This window comes from Alligator mississippiensis, chromosome 2 (assembly GCF_030867095.1).
Source record: "Alligator mississippiensis isolate rAllMis1 chromosome 2, rAllMis1, whole genome shotgun sequence".
Taxonomy (NCBI): Eukaryota; Metazoa; Chordata; order Crocodylia; family Alligatoridae; genus Alligator; species Alligator mississippiensis.
Genome location: NC_081825.1, coordinates 214,574,988 through 214,597,601, shown reverse-complemented (window position 1 = coordinate 214,597,601; position 22,614 = coordinate 214,574,988). Strand labels below are relative to the sequence as shown.

Here is a 22,614-nt window from a genome sequence, read left to right as displayed (position 1 = left end):
ATAGCTTAGTGGTTATAGCATTCACCCAGGATGTGGAGGACACAGTTCCATCCTCTGACAAAATCTATATCTTTGCCCTGATCACCAGGCCATAGGTTATTCTGAGGATGAGGCAGCATACATTGTGGAAACATTTCATTGAGCCCATGAATCTTGATTTCTTTTCTGCCTGGTGAGCAGCTTTAAAAGGAAAGATGGGGAGTGCCTTTCCCTCGAACATCCTATAGGGCTTTCTCAAGAGAGGTGAGAAATGTGAGTTTGAATCCTCTCAGGCTGACAGTGAGGTTGAATCTTAGTCCCCCATACCTTGGGCTATTGCTCTAATACCAGCATTAATGCACACGAGAGGAGAGCAACTCTACATCTTCTTCCTCACTACAAATGAGGAAATGAACCACAGGGAGATTGAGAGAGAAAATATCCATTGATTCTAGGTGCTTAATATCAGATACCTGTGATACGATTTTTCAGTGTATTTAAACTTTTTGTATCGTCTCATATGTTCAAAGCACAGGTCCCATTGACTATTTCTACCTGTGGCTTCCTTCTCTTGTATAAAAGATTTGTGTCCCCAGTACAAGTGCCAGTCTCTACCAAATGTTATGTTCTAGCATGGGAACACCAGATCTTTCAAAGGAATATTTCAACATGAGCATAAAAGTGTTTTTCCCTAGTTTAAACCTTGAACAATTGTGACTGAAATTTTCCAAAAATAATGCAGCCTGAGGCAGAAACCCAGAAAACATATTTTAAATTTGATAAATGTATAAGCAACTGAAAATGGGTTTAGAATTGGGAGGGTTAGATAACCTTAATAACAGATGGCATTGCCAGTCCCATCCGTACTTAGACTCAAAATGCTAGTTACTTTGGTGTAAATTCAGATTACCAAAATTGAACTTAATAGAGTTGCTCAAGTTTCATCTGACACAGCAGATTAGAATCTGAACAGCTGGGAGCCCAGTGGGTTGTCTACCAATTGCTTACAATGAACTTCCACCAAGGTAGCAGCTCTAGTCAATTACAGAGCTTCCCCAAACTTTAGTTTATGATGTGCAAGTTCATGGTAAGCTCCCAGCTGTTCAGATTCCTTCTGTGAGAGTCAACATAGTTGTATCTCTACTTGTGTCTTCAGCTTCTCCCTGCAGTTTGTTGTAATGCACCTACCTAAAATAATCAGACCACCTGCTACATCGCCAGATTAATTTAATGAAGCCCTGCAGCCATTTGGTTTCCATGGTTTAACAGTAATTATTGAAGTAATTGTAATGACATGAAAAAATAAAATTGTAGATTTATTCTGATCAATAAATATAATTATATCACCAAAGCATCAGTATGAGCAAGTATAATTAGTTCTTTATACCATAATTTAGCCCATCATGCCAGTTTTGTGCACATTACAGAATATGAAGCAAACATTTTACATTTGCAGAAGACCTGATACTTAAAATTAATTCCATTTGTATTGCTCATAAACATTCTGAGCCCTGGAAAAAACAATCTACAATATCCGTAATTAGAGATGCACCAATACATCAGTCCCATAGCAGATCAGCACCAATATAAGGAAAATTGACTGTATCAGCAATCAGTTTTTTTGGCTGATGTAGCCAATGATGCCACCAATAAATGCCCTGTGCATGCACGCAGCCACAGTGCAGCACACAGGTGGCCAGAAGCACAGTCCAGCAGCATGAAGAGCAGCCGGGTCCAGCAGGTAAGTCTGCTGTGAGGGAAGGGAGGGGCATATCAAGGCCCCTGTGGTGAGGGAGGGAGTGGGGCTGGGGCTGAGGCTGGAACTGGGGTAGAGGCAGGTGCTGTACAGCTGGGGTGGGGTGGGCAATGGAGCTGCAAGTGGCTCATCCAGGGAGTGAGGGGAGTGTGGCTCCCACTGCTGCAAACACCCCCAGGAGCATAGGCAACTGGTGCTACCTTAGTCAGGGAAGCCATGTGCCCCCCCAGAGACCAGTCAGCGATGGTGGGGGAGGGGTCCTCCCACAGCACAACTCACCAACTGGGGAGCAGCCATGGCACTCCCAGAAGTGACCACAGCGCTACATCTGGCGTTCCCACAGGGAGGCACCAGTGCTTCCGCCTGCTCCCCCTGCCCATCACCTAAGTGGGGAGTGCAGCCTCCCAGGGGGTGTACCAGTGCTCTCAGGGGTTGCACATGCACCCCTGTGCACCCCCTACACATCTCCACTGCCCTGACAAATGTTGGGGTGGCTGCACACTGAAGTAACTCACATCCCAAAAAGGGGGAAGAAACTTGGGGCAGCAAGGCACCAGTGCCCTGTCTGGCCACCAAGCCGAGCCGTTTTCAGTTTATCTTATCTATATAGTTGTCATGTTTTTACATTAACATGAGCAGGGGATGGACCCTTAAGGATTCAAGCCACAGCCTAACACCATGGGGTAGCCCACATGACAAACACCTACAATGTCCCAACAAACGGCAATAATACCCAAGCGGAAAGGGATGAGCTATAGGGCAGGAGGACCCTCACAGAAGATGCACCACTATGGTCACATCTGGCCCATAGAGAACCACTGGATCATGGAGAGTACAGGGTCTTCTTGGAACATCAAGTTGTAGTGGGCAAGTGGGTCAGGTGTGATGTGGCCCAGGGGCACATCACCTGGCATGCCCATGATGCTGGGGCAGTAGCACCAGGTGTAAGCCTGTCACACCAGAAAAAGGTCATTGATGCAAAGGAAACTACTTCAATTTTCACCTTCTTAACTGTAAACAGAATATAGTACTGTCCGGGCAATCTTAAAAACTTCATCTTTCCTTCAGAACTCTGTGGGATATTCTAGTATAAAACCAGGGGAGAGGCTATTGCCTTCAGCTATAAATTTAGTAACAGTATACCCTGTATTTATGTATTAACTTTTATCTAAAGGTCACAAAACACTCATAAGCATTTATTTATTAATTCCAAAACCTACTGTGAGACAGATGACTTCCCCTTCTGCAAATGGCACATTATGTTGTAACAACATACCTAAGGTTGCACAAGTCAATAACCAAACTAGAACTAGAATTAGAAACAACAAAATGACATGCATTAATATTAAAAAATACAAACTTAAGTGATGTCAAATATAGGAAGAATGCTGCATCCTGGCATGCTTCAATCTGATTATAAAATATGAAAGGCACCTCAGGGGTCATCCAGTTCACTCCTCTAAACCAACATTATGGATGTTGTAGAAACTAACTCATTCAATGGGAAAAATGGGACATCTTTACCAACAACAGTGGAATACTAGAAAAGTTTCCTAATCATATACAGACTGCCATGGATTCGCATGTAGAGTAACACTTGCTCTTAGCATCTACTAAATGGGCTAAAATGGCTGTTACTTCATAGGCAAGGTCTTAAAATGACAGAGCTATTCCAAGTGCATGGCATCCATGGGCATGGGCATTAGGGATGTGCAAAGCAGACCGTATTTGATTTGGATTCAGCCCAATTTGGGGGACAGTGATTCGATTCATTGATTCAGATCACTGTCCCAATTTGATTTGGCCAAATCTGAATCTGAGGATTCAATGTCAATTCAGAGAATCAGCGATTTGGCCATAGGCACTACTTTAAATGTTTTTTCTATATACTTTGAAGTACCAGGCATGGCTTGTGAATGTTGAGATGATGGGGTGGATGGAACATCCCACAGGAGTGTGGGGGGGCCCCCGCGCTCTCCCAGCTCAGCGATTGATCGTGGGTGCCCCCCCACCCCAGACACAGGAGGCATCCGTTGCCAAGCTGGGGGTGAGGGAAGGGTCCCCCACATGCTCCGCAGTGGACTCAGAAGTGGACCGGAAGTGCTTCTGGTCCACTAATGGGGCTGCCACAGAGCATGTTGGGGTCCCCCCACGCTCCCATTGGATGCTTCATCCAACCCACCATCTCAGTGTTCATGAGCCGCCTGGTACCTTGAGGTATGTAGAAAAACATTTAAAGCTGCATCTATGTCTGAATTATCAAATCTCTCTGAATTGATTCAGAGGGTTCCGATTTGATTTAAAGAGATTAAAGGGTCTCCTGATTCAATTTGGATTTGAAAATTGGCTGCCAAATCAGGCAAAATCAAATCAGTAACCAAAGCTTCGCACAGCCCTAATGGGCATATATTTACAACAGTGCAAAGCAAAACCTACACTTCTGTGTGGGTGACAGGATATGTATGACCTTACTTGTGCTTCAAGATTTTTTTGTAGCAAACTCCTGAAACAGAGAGTTATCTACAATCTGAAACTGGTTTTACTTTTAATTTCAGGCACTATGGTAGTTGGGGTATAATTCTTTATTAAATTCTTTAGATGGTCCCATAAAATCTATAGGAAGGTTATGACTTTTTACTAAGCTCTAAGGCTAAGTAGGACAGTCAAAAAGCCTGAGGCTGAATCAATTCAATTTTCTCAGGTTAGTCTAAGCTGAATAGATTGAACTGATAAGCAAGTGAAAACATTCACTTTTGATTCCAGAAATGCAGCCTCATGCTTGCAGTGGCCCAAGCCAAAAGCTGGCGGGGTTCCAAGGAAAGGGCACTAAAGTGCGTCTCCTTGCTTGGCTAGAGCAGACAACTTGAATATGGAAGGGATCCGGGACAGAATTTCAATAAACTGATTTAACCTAAATCAGTTAAGTCTGATACTACACCCAGCCAGTTTATCTTAAACTGGTGTTAGCCATTTTGAAAGCAGTTTATGCACATTGGACTTCTGTTGCGTTACAGATTGGAACCAATTTCCGATATCACTTATACCAGTTTGTGTGTAATTTCTGTCCCTAGCCTAAGGGACTTTTGCAGAAGAGCAATGGCCAGTTTCATCCTAGAAAGGTGCAGAATGGTATAATGCCAAACATTAGTTACAATATTTTTCCAGTTATGGTGAAATTAATCTCTCCCATGCAAACCACAAACAAAACTTAACACAGAAGCACCAACAGAGCCAAACCACTACTACTACAGACAATTGGTTACACTCCAGTCAACAAGTTCATCCACAATTCTTCTCTTTCTTCAGAAGCTGTTAAAGAGAATGATTATGGTCACTCATCCATTGTAGCATTCTTTTGACTTCATGCAGTTAACCTATGCTGATACACTGTTCCACAGAGATCAATGATAATATCGCCTGAGTTAGGATAAAGTCCATAACCAGACTGTTATACTCTTACTTATGTAAATATATAGTAACTTGCAGAGTATGATGGTATTCAATAGGGTTAAGGGTACCAGAATCTTACCCTTAATGCCAGTCCCACATGCTACCTTTCCCCATATCAACAAATATGAGACATTATCTTAAACCTCCTTACTAAAATTTCTCATCAAATCCATATTTTAATTCATTGAAGTACAGAATTCTAAAATGTATGCAACAAGAGGCCTAAAAGATCAATTAAACATATTAATTGCAACATATGAACATATTTTTTAAAAGAACATCCTCAAATTAAAACAAACTTCAGTCTAAATGATTTTTTGCTGGCTTTTGTTATAGCTAACACCTGAGATCACAATAGGTAAAAGATTTTTTAAAAATGTACATTCATCTATTTTTTCAGCTTGCTTGCTTTGTGTACATATCAGCATATTATGGATAGTCCATTTTCACCTTTCTCTTTATGGTCAGGCAGTCAGTTTCCTCTGGAAGCGGCATGGGTGCTCGGAAAGGTATAGAATTTCCTAGTTAATTTCCAATTAACTGGCAGGATTTCCAGTTGACAAAAGTGTCTGTAGATACCATAGACTTTTCCTCATATTTGTCAGTGTGAGGCTGAGATCAATTGTTCTCACATTTACCCTTTACATTCCATTGAAGAGGAAAAAAGTCATGACATAGATATTGTGCTGCCTCCCAATTGTGGATTTTAGGAGGTCTCAGAAGACAAATGATAGGGGCTTGTTTGTAGTCGCTGCTGATGAGCCAGCCTTTGGCAGTGTGCAAGAGTGGCCCTCTATGGGTGTGCCATGGTTTTAGCTAGACTGAATTCTGATATCATCATGTGAGCTATCAAGAGATCTGGAAGTCATTCTAAGAAGTAGCAGTGTTCATTTTTACTTATGACAGAAAATGAAGAACTAAGTCTGGAATTTTTCTTAAGGCGTCTTGGGCCAAGGATATTGAATTTCAATTTTGATCTTTAGACTGAAAAAAAAATAGTAAATCTAATTTTACTTTAAGCAATTGATTTAAATCAATAGTGCTCAACCTTTCAGCCCTTTGAGCCAGATGAATGGGATAGAGCCAGATCCCATGCAGGTTGCTGCATGGCGTTGGCCCCCATGCACCCAGATCCCACCTCACACTGACCATGTTAGTCCCTGCACACCTGGATCCTGCCTCCTGCTGCCTGGATCAGGCCCTATGCCATGCCAGCCTTGCATGCCAGGACTGGGCCCTGCACCATCCCAGCCCCATACCCCTGACTTAGCACACTGGGCCCCACACACTATCCACACACAGGGCTTGCCCTGGGTCCAGAAATTTGATAGCTGGGGAGCAGCAATTAACACTGCCACCATTCCCCCACCACCAAATTTTCAAACCCCTGGGCAGCCCGTCAGGTCAAATGACATGGCTTGGTGGGCTGAATATTGCCTGCCAGCCATGGGTTCAACCCCCCTGATTTAAGTTAAATTGTGCCACATGTATGAGCACTACTTTTGCCCTTGAAATTCTAAATAGTTTATGCAATGCAATATCCACTTGGAGGTCAAAAATAAAAACTGATTGCTCCTCTTCCAGTTCATGTATGGGGTCAAACATAAAGCTGAGAACTAGAAAAATCCTGGATTCAAACCTGGCTGGTCTACTGATTTACCTTTGTGGCCTTGTATAAGTAACTTAATACCTCTTGATCCCTATTATCACCATGATGGGCTATCCTGCTTGTATGCCAAGTTGCATTATAGCCATGTGATCCCTTTCTCCCTGCTACACCAGCTGATTGATGCATAGTGCTGGTTTTCCTGGAACAACTTATTCCAGTGACTACTGTGCTGGTAGCAGTCAGCTATTCCTAATATTCATATAAACATTCATTGAATAATAGAGTTAATCAATATGTTCATTCAGCCAGGCTCAGGCATAAGTCAATGGAAGAAGCTACAAGGGGAATTTATCCATGAAGGAGTCAGGCAGGTAAAACAATTCCTTCTGTTGTTTGGTAGCATTCAAGTAGCAGCTGATCCTGGAAACTCATCTTCATGGTTAACTGGACACTGGTCAGTTGTTGCACACAGGCAGCCACTGCAGCTGGCATTTTTAAATGCAGATCAGTAGTCTATCCAGCAAGCAGTAAGCTGTCACATTTCACTTATCAAGACCAGGGCTTTGGCTGTCCTGGGCTTTCCCAACAATAGGATTTCTTCCAGCCTGTCCAGATCATTTAATTGACAAGCGTGTTCCAGAAGCAACTACTTTGCCCTACTTCGATAAGTCATTTGACTCGATCAGTTGTAGTTTTTCCTTCTGTAAATGTGAGACCTCCTGCAGAATGCTCACAGGGCTCTTGTCTAAGCAAGGTCATTCTGGTCATCTCCAGTCCTAAAGGTAAACTGTGCTCCTGTTCCATGACATTGTCCAGGCCTCACCCCTTGTCAGTTAAAATGTATGCAAGCCCTTTGAAAGCTCTTACTCCTCTTTTGTCTTGTCAGGAAATCTTCGGGACAGTTTATAATCTATATAAACGCTGAGACAAGACCATAAAATGAAGCGTATTAATATAATTATGACCAGTAAAATCATCAAAAGGCCCGATTCCATATTTAAGCAAGAATAATGAGGTAATGTGAAAAAATACCCTGGGAGATCTAATTATATAATGCAGTATTCAGCACTGTGTGGCCAGTCCAGCAATTCCTGTAACATTCCAATCAAAGTGATCTCACTAGCATGTGAGAGAAGAGTCCAGCTGACAGATTTGGGACATGTAACGTACTATTTAGTCAAGAGGCCCCATGTGCTATTCATAAAGAATTAACAACTCTTATATTGACAATGACAGTATTGTCAGAAGACCTTTGGAAGGAAAAAAAACTCCATAAACTCCGTCTCTGTGAAGTTGGGCCCTTTTTTTTTTTGCCCCTTTTTTCCAATGCTGATGTAATCTCCAAACATCTCCAGCAGCAGCTGCTCAGCGAAACCGGGCACCTTCTCCCTAGTCCCTTTCAGCAGCACACGCAGCACTTTCCAGCTCCCTCAAGACAATCAGGGCCTTTCTTTCACCAATTAGCTATCACTTCAAGAGCCCCGCGCTGTCCAACGGGCTCTTAAGAATAGTCTTTGCAGGAAACAACACTGGAGGGGCTTTCTTTTTTTTTTTTTTGCCTAGACAAATTAAAAGGGGAAGAAGGGAGGGAGGGAAAAAAAGCACAACAAAACAAATCAGAACACAGAAGCTGTCCAAAAAGCATCGCTCAATTAGTACATCGACAAATGCAAAAGCAGCCTCAAGAGCCAATCCCAGAGCAAGGCATCAAAAAGTGCTCATACTTTCTTTAGGAGATAGTTTGTTTAGTCCAGTATGTTAAGCAGGTTTCACAGAAAGAAGGGCTCTTGTTATAGTAAGTCCCTGAGTTACAAGAACTAAAAAGGAAAGAAACTCCTGGAAGATTGTGTTCTGTTTCCTTATTCAGCTCTCCAAATGTAAAGCAGCATTATTTGCAGCAGACATTATAGGAAAGAACTTGGTTTTGCTCACTTTAACTATAGATGGATTCATAAAATGAGTAATTACTGGAACTGTTAAGAACTTTTTTACAAAACCATGCTCAGCTAGCTGCCTTTTTGCTGCTTTTCATATAAAAGGGAGATTTAAGGTCTGATTCAGATCCTCCAAGTTGTGGGAAATGGAAAATTTTAGGTCTTTTTCCTTCAACAGGAAAATGGATTCAGCAGTAGCTAGAAGTCCCAGCTGAGACCAGGTCACCCCCATTGGAGCAGTGCGGGAACACTTACAGTGAGCAACTCTCCTCAAGAGGTGACAGTCTAAGGCCCAATTCAGGAAAGTATCCCTGTTCAGGAAGGGCACTTACGCATGTGCTTAAGTGTGATCCTCAATAGGACTAAATACTTTCCTAAATCAAGGCCAGTAAAGAAAAGAGAGTTAAGGGAAAGAAGCGAAGACAAGTAAAGTGACTGGGAAACAGTTATATTTCAATGCAGTGTCAGAGAGCTAAGCGTTAAGCTACATTACCTCCCAAAATAATTGTCCCCCAAATAGTCTTCCAGACCAATGCCTGTGGTTCAGAGTTGCTCTGAGATGACCTCATGAGAACCAGCGTGTTTTATTTCTACAAAGGCAAAGAGAGCAGCAGGTAAGCATATGCATGGCATAACCGTATACACACATTTTAAAGGGGCAGACCTCAGGGTAGTCATTTCATTGTATTTACTGTACATCAGTAGCCAAACTCAAGGCTCTGTGAACATTTTTAATGGCTCAGTGCTCTAAAAGGCTCCAAGAGCTTATTCTTGGTAGTTGGTACTAAGAAAAATATATTCTTAGCCACCTTTGGTAGGGTTTAAAAGCAGTCAGAAGCTATCAGAGCTGATCATATTGCTTGAAAGCAAAGAAAGCTTAATGCATTACTCTGATGTACATGTATATAGGAATGGGAGGCAATCAAAATTCGTGTACAGAGAGGCTCACCAAAGGATGAATAAGAACAATCAGGATTAAGGAGGCTTTTTGTTGTTCTTGTTGTTGAAGAGGTGAACAGAATAAGGTGTGTCTTTTTATACCTATGAACTTCAAAGGACACTGAATTTAAAGGGGACTAGGACCTTGAGGTAGTTCAAGTGGCACAAAAGGGATTTTGCTACAAAAAATGCAAGGGATTTGAAAGAACAGAAATACTTTGACTAGTACCACCTAACATTTCCATTCAGAGAGGGATAAATACAGTTCTCATTGTAGCTTGATGGGTTTTATCTAACAAGGAAATAGTTTGGCAAAGTGTTTAGTAAGCTTGCTATAATAGTCACTGGTGTCAGGAAACCTGGATTGTATTTTCAGCTGTGCCACTGACTCACTATGTGACCTTACACAAGTGACACTTGCATGGGACTCAATAAAATGGAGCCAGTAGCATCTACCTTCCTGCTTTAGAAATGTGCAGATCTATACTTTGTTTTCTTTGGATGTCATTCTCAGCAATGTATACAGACATATTCGTTGTATCAATCATTTTTTATTAACTACAGGCCAATGCTGTAGTCCAGGGGTGCCCAACCTGTAGCACAACTGCCACAAGCAGCCTCCATGTATAATCAAGAAGGGGACAAGCAACATAGTGGCAGATAGGCAGGGACCTACTGAATTCAGGGCAATTTTGCAGGCAGAACATAGGCCCCCCATACCTCTGATAGGCTGCAAGGGCAGCCTGTCATATGGCCCTGCCCCTCACCACTGATAGTGGGCCCCCCACACCACTGATTGGCTGCAAGGACTACCTGTAAGGGCCCTGCTCCTCACCACTGATTGCCTGTGAGGGCTGCAATGAGGGGTAGGGATGGAAACCATCTTGCCAGCAGCCCTTCTAGTGGGCAAACCTCCCTTCCCACTCTCCCCCCGGTGGGCTGCCACAGAACCCTAAGGACTGCTGGCTTTCTCTGGGGAGCCAGTATTTTCTATTCAGTAAGTTCCTCCCCTCCCCCCCATGGATTTCATGGGCAATGCCAGATTTCATAAAATCCACAAAATCACAATTTCAGTAGGTCCCTACAGATAGGGCAAGAAGCAGAGAACAGAGCAGCAGGTGAGGCAGGGAGCACAGGGAAGGAAGCAGAAAGCAAACCGGGCAAGCAAAGGGGATCAGAACGGCACTTGGTGAGGGTGAAAAGCAATTTGCATGACTGCCACAAAGGTTGGCCCTCACTGCTGTATTGCATACCCAGGCAGAAGCCTTGAGAATGGAAGGCAGGATCTGACAGAATTCCAAAACCAAATAGCTAACGATTAGGTAGTCATCTCTAGGTCATCAGATTCAGCTCAGGTTGCTAATGACCAAAAGTATGACGAGTGTTTGAGAGCCTATGAAAAATGAATTGGTTGTTTCATTCCAGCTCCTAGTGAACAGGTGCCCAAGATCCACACACAAAAACACAACTGCTTCTAATCTATGTCCTTGTTGGCTTTCTTAGTTCATGTGTCAAAGACAGAACACACAACCCTATGACTGGAGCTGGCTCCCTTTGGAACAGGCTGAGAAATAGCGCTGGGTAAGCGTGTGATATTGCTGCTTGGTCAATAGCTGTTCTGTGAAGAAAGAGAAGATTACATATGCCAGGGTTGTTAAACTGGCACCTTTCACTCATAGAGCATTTATTCACAAACAGGGATACTGTACTTTAATTGGTGAAACAGGAAAGAAAAAAAGGTCTTTCCTAATATTCAATTAGGTTCCTAGGATAAGTTCATACAACCAAGAGATTAAGGGTGCAGCATGTGCCAGACACTTCTATATTCCAAATGAAATTAAACTGTATAAAATACTGTTTAACACTGATAAGTTTTCTTCTTTCCTCTGTAAAGGACAGTGGGCACATCTACACAAGGCACCAACTTAGCAGTAGCCTAATAATACTGTGCAGTAGCACATCATTCCCTCTTGCCATGGATGACTTTGTTAAAATTCTTTGTCACCTTATCATCTCTGCAGACAATAAAGTCCCTGGTAAAAAAATAAATAAATAAACAAGTCATAATTTCTTTTTAATGTATGTGTTTCCAACTTACTATTGTTACTCCCATTTGACTTTCACAGGCATTGAATGAAAATCTTTTAATTCCAAATCATTTTCAAGATGAATTTACCATTTATTATTATTCCAGTTAATATTTCAGGTATGCAGTATACTTCCAAACTATTAATTATGCATCTTGGAAAAACTGGCACTTTTACATATTGCTATCCTAACTCTGACCACTCCTAAAGAGAGTGTCACCACACTCCCAAAACTATTTCAAACACCCAGGGAAGTTATATAAGCAATAAGGCAGACACCCAGGGTGAGAGCACATATAACATCTGGTGGCTACTGTAGCCATTTTTAGAAAATACATGCAGACATCTTATATATGATTAGAAAAATAGGGTATTCAACTTACTTTACGGGTCATGCATTCAAAGATGATGATATTGCAAATGGAAGTTGCAGAGACTTGGAGGAATCAGTATGGCTAATGTAGAAGTCTTCCAAATTCACATGCAGGAAAAAGACTGGGGGATCAGCACTTATCTTCCATCATCACACGACTGATGTAGTTATCAGAGTGAAAAGGTAAAGGCACCTCACTACAGTTTACTTATGTCAAGTCTCCTGCACAAAGTGTTCTACGTCAGACTGCAAACAATGCAGCCTTGTTGAAGCCAGATCAAGGTATTTCTCTTTAGAGGACAAAATCTGACATGCAAAGTCACCCAGTGGTTCTCAACCTTGTGATTATATGTACTTACCAAGTTCTTTTAATGTTTCACAGGGTCACAGAAGACTCAAGCACCAATTGTATTTTCACAGAAAATAAAAGCTGTACACTGTTTGGAGCTGAATTAGCCACTTCACTTTTCCCTTCCCTTTTCTAATTCACAGAGTTACATGACTCTGGGAAACTGGAAAAAGATGGGTAAGGACACCAAAGTGTACAAAGGACAATAAGAAAAGAAGAGATAATTTTCTGAAGTAACTGGAAGTTTTAAAAGGATTTACAAATACCTACAGTCTTGACGTTGTAACTGTGTTTCTACTGCGGCATTGTATTATACTTGGCAGTAGGATCATGTGCATTTTTTACTGCAGAATCTGGAGAATTTGCTTTCTCTGAGCAGGCTTGACATGCAACCTCCAAGAAGCAGATTGGACCTACATGTAAGAATCAGGACATGCTATGTACATGTTTTATGATACTTACATCAATGAACGGGAAGCAAAGAAGCATCCATAAAATGAAGTTCTAAAGATGAATGAGGAAAATTATATTATATATATTTATAATCAAAACAAAGTATAAATATTATATTTAATTCAGGCAACACCAGGATAATTAACCCTGCAAGTAAATATTAATAGATTGGACCTACATAGTAGCTCATTTCAAATGAGTCCTTAATTAAAACAATTAATTAAGCATAGCAGCATTCTGTGAGGTAGGGATTATTATGCCTATTTTTCTTGAGTGTCAAAGGGGCTAAGTAACTTAGGCCAAAGTTTATACAGTGTTATTTTAATACTTTATTTCTATGAGGCAAAGAATAAAACTGAAGTCTCTTCCATTCTCATTTACACCAGTTTTACAAATGTGCAACTCCATTGACTTAATTCCTCTGGCTTTTACATCAGTGAAAATGAAGTCAATGTCCAGGTCTAAGGGCCTGGTCCAAAGCCCACCAAAGTCAACAGGAAACTTTCCAGTTTCATCAGTGGACTGTGGATTTGGCCCTACCCAGTCATTTCTCAGTCTTTTTCACTTACAAGAAACACTTTTCCTAAGGGAATTTGTGATACTGCACCTTTAATTCAATGGTTTTCCATCTGAAAATGCAAATTTGTCAACAATTAAACTTTCTGAGGGAAGGGGCCAATTTTGCCAACTATTTTGACAGGAAAGGTTTCCCAGATCTAAGAGGGGTGTCGGTTGTAGCCGTCTTGGTCAAAGGACATAGGCAGACAAGGCTCTTAGGGTGAATCGGGCTTCTTTACTATTCATCCCATCCAGGAAGAGCACACACCAACTGCAGAAACTTCCTTAGCCTGACGAAGGGTTTTTAAACCTGAAAGCTTGCTAAAAAAAATTTTCCCAACTATTTAAGTTTGTCTAATAGAAGAAATCAGATTCTCCCAAAGAACCTTGTCTGCCAGATCTAAGAGGGAATTCCTGAGAAAATCCAAGACAAAGACTCTAAGACAGACACCCCAAAGTAGCAGATAGCTTAGTGGTCAGTGTATTCAAGTGGGAAATCCAGGTTCAGGTTCCCGGATGAGTCTAGTCACTACCATGTTACTGGTTATCATGAGGTCCCTCGCTCTCTCAAAACCTGTGCAATGTCTGAGTTTTATCCCAAAGCAGAATAGGAAACAGTTATGAAATTTTTAAAAGTTTCACAGGATGGGAAGATTGTTTCTTCCCCAGCTGTAGCTACATGTCTTTAGGAGCCTATAATACTTAAGTAAGGGGCTACACTTACATGTTACATTTGATCTAATCTAATCCTAAAGAATTTGGTTTTTTTTCAAAAAGTTATCTAGTCAAAACCTTGCTCTGATTTACCATTTTGTTTTTTGGGGGATTTCCAATTTATCACTGTCTTTGTCTAGAAAGCTTTCAAAACATAAGCCTGTAGTTACATTTGCTGGGAGAAGAAAACAATGAAACAACTGCAAATGCCATGGGGCTTCTAGTGAAGAGCAAAACCTGACATTATAGAATTTGTATATGGATTTTGAGTTGCCAAAAAGTTTGGAGAGAATTTGAATATAATTTCGTATGGGGATACCTCTCCAAAAGATCTAATTATTGAAAATGTTACTATATTCTCATGGCATGGGGGAAGGTCTGGGCCTCCACACTTCTATCTTTGATTTATTAAGTAAAAAAAAAGTCATTACTTTAAAGGTTTAATACAACTTGTTCTTGTAACACCTTTAGCTTGGACATTTTGTGGAGTCTCAAAACTTTAAAAAATTGATGGTCAAGAATATAGCTGAAATGTCTCAGGGCAAGTCTATACTATACACTGTCCAGTTGGTAAGTCCAGAGTGTGAAGAGGTGAGATCCCTGACTACCACTGGTTTGCCAGCAGAAGCTTCTAATACCGAGACATTTTAACCATCAAAATATACTTTTCCCTCAATAGCTTATTTCATTCACAGGGGATGAATTTACTAGAATGTTTCATAGATTTCATAGACATTAGGGCTGGAAGGGACCTCGGAAGATCATCGAGTCCAGCCCCCCGCCCAAAGGGCAGGAAGTCAGCTGGGGTCATAGGATCCCAGCAAGATAAGCATCCAGTTTCATCTTGAAGGTGTTCAATGAAGGCGCTTGAACAACCTCCGGTGGCAGGCTGTTCCAGACCTTGGGGGCTCGGACAGTAAAGAAATTCTTCCTTATGTCCAGCCTGAAACGATCTTGTAGTAGTTTGTGACCATTCAACCTCGTCATCCCTTGGGGCGCTCTGGTGAACAAACGTTCCCCCAGATACTGGTGGTCACCCCTGATAAACTGATGTTACAAAGCACAGCTTCATCAGTGTATTTTACATAAATACTAGGAGCACTTTGCTAGCATATTATACTAGTATTCCTGCACTGGTAAAGTGCTCCTGTTGTCCACTTAAGCCTATGATCCTCTGAAGATGACTACAAGTTCAGATAATTCTAGACTACGGAACAGGTCACAAATGACCCTGTGTCTAATTTTTATTTTATTCCCTTTTCCTATCATTGTACATAATGACCAAGCTTATAATCAGTTTCAAACAACAAAACAGAGAAGAAAGAATGGGCATTGTTGACTACGGTTATGATTCATTACAGTCTTACTAATGCTATATTATAACTTACAATTCACTCAACCCTAACCCCTCAAATAAAGACAAATTTAGTTCATTTCCCCAATTACAAAGAAAGACAACACCCAATGGAATAAAGAGCTGCTGGTACTGAAAATTCAACACAGAATATGGTGTTCTTTGAACAGATTTTTCATTCTATTAACAGACTATCTTGATTATTTTTAATGTCTCTCTGCTCACAGAAAGGAGGGGAGGGGAGGGAGGGAAGGAAGAAAAGAAAGAGTCTATTTGAAAAAATTACACTGGTGGATTACAAGAGTTGAAAGCTGGTATGTAACTTTGCTCTGGGTGATCAAACTGCTAATCAGGAATGCTGTCAGGAACAGAATGGAATTCCAAATAAATTAGCCATGTCCGAGAAGCCAATACAACACAGGATTAAGGCTCACAAAGAAAACAAATTTATTCAGCCTACTTTATCAGAATTCTTAATAATGTCTATTAGTTTTTCTCATCTCAGTCTGAGCTCTTCCACTGGAATAGTTTGGAGAGGGAAAAATGAGTCACACTTCATAAATCATCTTATATTTGTACAAGGGCTTTTAAAAATACTATATAGTGCTACACACTCATTACAGTTATATATGTGTGCATACAAACGTGTACTCACATGTGTTAGGCAGCTATTAGTGACCACAGTTGTAATGGAGCTTTGTGTATTTATTTTATTTCTTCAAATTTAAGGCTCAAATTTATGTCAAAAGCACCTGCCGAAGGACAAGGGCCTGGGCGCTTTTACAAAAATGTAAAAAGCTAAAGACAAACACTGAAATGATTTGCCCATCCACACCAACACCAAAACCAAATAGCAGAATGTAAATTACCCAGTTAAACAACCTATTCTAAAATAAATCTCCCCTGTATGTGTAACCCCCCCATATTCGCTAATATGTAGTGAAATAGAAGAGAAATCATCATGTTTCCAGACAGCTCTATATGCAAATTCAGCTATGAGCCTTGTAAGTGAAAAACTTATCTAGGACTCAGATCTGGGTTCTGTTTTCAGCTCTGACACAGTCTTCCAGACAGTCCTTGGGCAAATCACTTATGACAAAAATCACAGAAAAGTCTTGGACATATGCTTCTCTCATGGGATATAATTAATCCCACTGACTGGGACCTAAGCATCTCTCCAACTCTATTTGCATCTGCAAAATGGAGATGATAATACTCTTCTATGTAAATTGCAAACAGAAGATAACATTATTAACGTCTATAAAGGATTCAGAGATTATGTAACCAAGGTTATATTACTACATAGAGGGTCACTTGTAGAGACCTAGAGAATCATTTAAACCAAAACCTATCTGGGAGTATGGACTGATGAACGGTTATATTATTAGGGGTAAAGGGAAGTATAGGTTCAGAGAGTTAAGCTGAACACACTGTAGCCCTTGGTAAGGGAAAGATAAACTGGGGCAGTTTATTCCTGAATGAAATAGGGTTAAGTTGTCATGGTTTAGCTTCACTTCCTGCATTATAGCAATGGACAGAGAAAACAGTTACAACAGATCAGCTATTGTAGCCTCTCCAGCAGTAAGCTCTCTCCCCCTCTCTTTAACACAGTATACTTGTTCGTCTATCCACACCCTGTGTAAAGCAGAACTGTTATGGAAGGGGAAAGCATAAACTGATTTGACCACAGAAGAATTCACCAACATGCTGTAACTGTAGATCATTTGTTTGAATTAGTTGCTTTGGTGTGTTTTAAAAAGGTGACCATGAATAGCCCTAGGATCATGTACAAAATACATTATCTAAAGTACGCCGGAACGTAACAAGCCAGCAGCAATGTATTTCTGTTAAGTAGTGCCTGAAAGTCAAAATGCCAGAGAGGTCTCTGCACTAAAAAGAGGATATGGGTGAGTTTTCTCCCTGTGTGGTTCATCCACTTGATAGAAAGTATCAGGGGTGGTGGTGTCATGGCTGGTGTCATCATTCCTGGTGATTTAATATTACCTTTGGCCTGGCTAGCATATCAGGTGTTTTCAACATCAGCCTCCTCCTCAACAAAATCCCAGTGCTTCTCCCTACCCACTCCATTAGTAAAAAAACCAACAAATTAATTGGCGTGTCCTACTATTAACATACTTGGTAATTTTCTCAAGAAAATGATCAACATATCCACAAACTGCATCTTAATCTAAAACCCTCTGCCAAGTGACTTTTTTGTTTTCTTGGCAATAATTAAAGAAAAAAAAAAAGTTCCCTTCAGTCCAAAATAAAATGTTTCACTTTTTCTCTATAGGGATATTCTTATTATTAAGTGTAAGCCAGTTTTGAAATGAAAACTGAAACATTCCATTTAGCCTGAATTCATTAATAGCTGTAGTAGACCTGAAATTGTTTGTTTTTGTCCAGCAAACTGCAATTTTTTCCTACAAAATTCACCCAGCTCTAGCCTTGATCCTACAAACATACATACATATATGTTTTACTTCAATAGCAGCATTCATATGCTTCAAATGGCACGACTGAAATGTTGGATTTTTGGTTTTTCACAGTAGTTCTAAACCAAGGCAGATGCAATTAGGGGCACCACTCTACTAGGCTCTAAGAGTTGTGGGAAAGACTCCATATAGCCTGATGAGACACAAATCATATTCTAGATTAAAACAGGAAATATCTGGCCTTATGACATTATATAATAAATTACACATTGACCAGCAAGTATATTCTGTTGGGTCCTTGAAAGCCAGTATAGTTGAACTACTTTTAATTTTTTTCTTTTTTAAAGAAAGCACAAATTAAAACAAGTAGGTGAAAGGTAACTGTATCACTTTACAGACACAGTCTACCCTCTGATTACAACTAATTAAGATACTCAGCAGCCTTAAAACAATACCTTTTTTTAATCAATGAACCCAGACGGCATTCACAGCTTTCCACGATGACAAATGCCCTTTGAAAGAGTTAATAGGCAAAGGTTTGTACTGGCAATGAATAGGGCTACCTTTAATTGATCCAAGAGCCTTAGAGAGGCGTCTTATAGCATGATGATGTATTTGGGTTGCAAATAGGCCAAAATAAGCATAAAGAAAATCTGTAAGACCATAGGACCTTTTATTTTTCAGTGGGGGCATGCGGGAGAATTGCTGTGGTGGTGTGGGGAGCCACGATGGAGTTATCTTTGTGCTTAGGCATTTGAAATAGATAAAATGACAGAATTTTTTTTGAGAGGGAAAGGGAGGAAGTGATCAGGCCATAATTCTGAGACTAAATGTCAGGATGCTTGAGAAATATACAAAACAAGGATTCTTCAGCAAAAAAGGGAGAGAAAAAGAGATGACCTAATGGTATAAAGAAACATTGATTAAAGAAATACCCTGGGGGAGAAAGATATTCCATCAGCTTTAATAAGCACAGCATGGACTGCATTCCCTCTCAGCTGCTTAAGTGAGAAAAAAAGATTCCCGTCTGGAGAAGATGGAGAAGTCACATGGATCCATTTATATATTTTTGCATCATTCTTTGTTCATCTTATACATGTTTCTGTTCAAGACGAACAGGAAGTCTGCACAAGATAAATGAAAGAAATGGGTCTTAAAAACAGAAAAAGGGGAACTAGTACTCGGTTTGTCAAAAAAAATAAAATGAGTGGGGGTTTAGCAAAACAAAATCTACTTAAAGATTTTCTTTCTGGGACTGAATAAGTACATAGAAACTAAAGTCTCTCTATATTCAAACTAATCTTCCATTTTTATAAGCCTGATTTTGGCAGAATTCTACCTCATTTAGCTGAAATGATTTCCCTGGACATTCTCAGGTATGAACATACACCAATGAAAGATTTTTCTGGAGAGTCTGAGACAAATCAGACAAGGATATTCTAAAGTAAAGTCTAATAGAGGCTGAAGAACTTTATTTAGATTTAAATTATGGCTGTAAGTATCAGTAACTAGATTAAAGAAAAAAGACTTTAATAGGATATTGGGGGGGGTTTTAAAAGCACAACTGGGTGAAACTTGAAAAAATGTAATGCTGTGGTAACATTGAACATAATCAAACACAGAAGTAGAGGTGTGCTACTTCAATACAATATATCAACCATATTCACCATGCCAGCACTTCTCTTCAACCTTCTAGTCCAGGGGTAGGCAACCCCTGGCATGGGTGCCAGTGTGGCATGCAAAGGCATTTTGCTTGACACGTGCACCTTGGGGCAGACGGCAGGGAAGAGGCCAGGGCTACACTGCCACAGCAAGGATTGGACCCCTTGCAGCTCCCCTGCCATCTGCTCCTGGCACACCAACATCTTACAAGCAGAGTTTGCAGGTGTTTTTGGCACTCTTTCCAAAAATGTTGCCGACCCCTGGTCTATCTGAGTTCCATTCTACAGTCTGCTTTACCTTCTTATACCAGACTCATCACCTCTGAACACCTCCTAACAGCACATCAAGGATTATAGGTAATATGCATTGCATGCAATTCATTCTCTCTCTCAGGAGAAAAGAATGTGTGCAATGTTTTGTTATGATAAGATTTTTTTATTTCAGAAAGTGTACAAGCTGCTGTCTGTTTATGTTAGGGAAGGCAAGTCAAAGGGATTCACCTTGCACTTGGAAGAGAAAATGATAAAGGTTGTGGTAGTACTTCACATCTGAGGAATTCATTCCACCTTCTCCGGACAGTCCCTGTGAAGATAAACTTTTCCTTTGTGGACTGATGCCTCATAATGAGGAGCTGAACTGTTCACAGCCGTTCTCAGGCCGTAGCTTTGGTGACCTTTTGTCTATCCTGAGCCTTGAAGTATAGGATGGACATATTATGACAATGTAGAAATTGCAAGTCAAGTCTGACGTGCCTCCTGTTGTCTCTGTTAAACTATACTTGAGAATTTCCTGGTTTGATTTGCCTCAGACTTTCCAGAAAAAAATATTTCACTGACATAAGTTCCCATCTGTGAATATCCAGGGAAGTTGGTATAGCTAAAGGAGGCTGAAGAGATTCACTGGAACGTGCTGCAACTCCCTAACCCTGTTTTACAATGATTGAACAACTATATGCCCCACACACTTGTTACATGTATCCCACTTGCTCCACAAGCAAAAGTACACTATACAAAGACACTGATTCCTTAAAAGACATCTATTTCCTACTAAGGCCTTTGAAATCCTCAAATTTAGCATACAAAAAGCTGTCCTCCTTTTTTAGCATCATTACTCTAGAAAACAGGTCACACTCGCATTACAAAATATTTCTGTACAATAAACTATACTTTAACTGAAAAAATGAGCCAAAATCTGACCTCACATGCACAGCTGGCAGGGATCAGGGAAAACAGCCAACATGTCCTGCTGAGACCACCTGCCTCACCAGACCTGTGGTAGACCATGGGACCTCACAGACTGCTATGGGAGAATTTTACCAACAAAAGCCAACCTCCTCAAGGCTAGCCAACCTGGGCTGCTTTTTAGCTGCAACAGCCTTGAAGGGAAGGAGGTTGCTGACTAGGGAAAAGTAAATAATGTTAGATCAGATTAAGTGAAAAAGATGCATCTAAAATCTATGCATGGGAATTTGTCAGCATGGTGCTGTATCCAGTTTGCTTCATAATTCCACTGAAAAGATACCAATCATCACTGGCACCTATGCAATGATGTTCTCCATTGTGAACCATGAAGCCAACCAATTTATGGGAAACTTTTTTATTGGCTACACTCATTTATGCTATCGCCCTCCTGTTTCGTCTACACACAGCACTTGTGGTTAGCCTACAGCAAATAGAGGGCCAAATTCAAATCTTCCTTATGGAGGCACAAATCCATTGAAACCCACGCCTTAGATACCGCTACACAAAACATCTAGTTGCTTAAATCAGGCCCAGAGTTCATATTTAGATCAGATTACATAGAAAAAACACATCCCATCTGTGGTAGCCTTAAACAGCTGCTTAACAAAGCATGCCAATGCTACACATGACAATTATGTGCAGGAAGTGAAGACTACTGCATCTAATTGGAATTACACAGGGAATGTATGTAGGTATATTCCTAGATCTGCCAACCTCCTATCATAAGCTCAGTGAGTGAATATTGGCAGCATGGTATGTATGTTATTTCTGTATGGTACCTACTACTAGATCAAGAGCAGTGGACTGGAAGGGATGTCCTGGGTCACCAAGTCCAGTCAGAGCTGGCCTTAGGAAAAAAGGCACCCTGGGCAAACTTGTATTTTGGCACCTCTCTTTCCCCCACGCACACAAGTCAGTGGCACTGCTGCAGATAGAGGCAGGCAGGCAAGGGTATGGGGTGCAGTCCAGCAGGGAGATGGAGCAGCATGGTGTGCTAGGCAGGTGGGCAGGCAGACACCACTGCTGCTGCCTGCACTACCCAGCCCAGCTCCTCCTGAGCAGCAGCTGGAGGTGGGGGGCACGCTGGCCTGGGCACCATTCTTCCTGCCTCTGGCAGGGATCAGTCGGAGTGGGGCAGGGCAGAGGGAGAGCGGGCTGTTCATACGTGTGTGTGTGTGTGTGTGTGTGTGTGTGTGTGTGTGTGTGTGTGTGTGTGTGTGTGTGTGTACGCATGCATGCAGCATCCCCCCTAACCACAGTGCCCTGGACGGTTACCCATGTTGCCCACCCCTAAGGCCAGCTCCGAGTCCAGTTCCCTAGAACCCCTAACATTGTCACGTGAAACCCTCATGCATGACTACAAAGCATGATATACAAAATGCCCAGAACAATACCGTAAGAATCATTATCGTTCTTCTACGTTTCTGATCGACCAATGCCATCATTCAATTTGCTGCGTAGGTTGGTTTCTATCTTCGGGCTCATACGTAACTCTCACCACCATAACGTTTGATCAACTTGCATATGCTAATGAACTTATCTTCATAACAAGCAAGTCTAACCTCCACTTTACAGGAGAAGAACCAAATGGTTTAAGCGACTTGCCCAAAACGTCACAAGAATTAGTCTGAGCCAGCTTTGGAATCCAGACCCGAGTTCCAGACCAATGTCTTATTCCTGTGACCATTCTTCCTCACAGAACCCATGTCTGTGTTTTACAA

The 22,614-nt window shown here is 41.1% G+C and overlaps 1 protein-coding gene across 1 annotated transcript; it reads right to left on the bottom strand.

The window, feature by feature from the left end:
* Nucleotides 1–1,282: 1,282 nt before the first annotated feature.
* On the bottom strand, nucleotides 1,283–14,417 carry SMIM38 (small integral membrane protein 38). The gene is made up of 3 exons (XM_059722735.1): nucleotides 12,138–14,417; nucleotides 9,222–9,318; nucleotides 1,283–8,353 (listed from the first exon to the last, which is right to left on the bottom strand). The coding sequence occupies exon 3, from the start codon at nucleotides 7,787–7,789 to the stop codon at nucleotides 7,658–7,660; it is 132 nt and encodes a 43-aa protein (XP_059578718.1). The 5' UTR covers nucleotides 7,790–8,353; nucleotides 9,222–9,318; nucleotides 12,138–14,417; the 3' UTR covers nucleotides 1,283–7,657.
* Nucleotides 14,418–22,614: the final 8,197 nt, after the last annotated feature.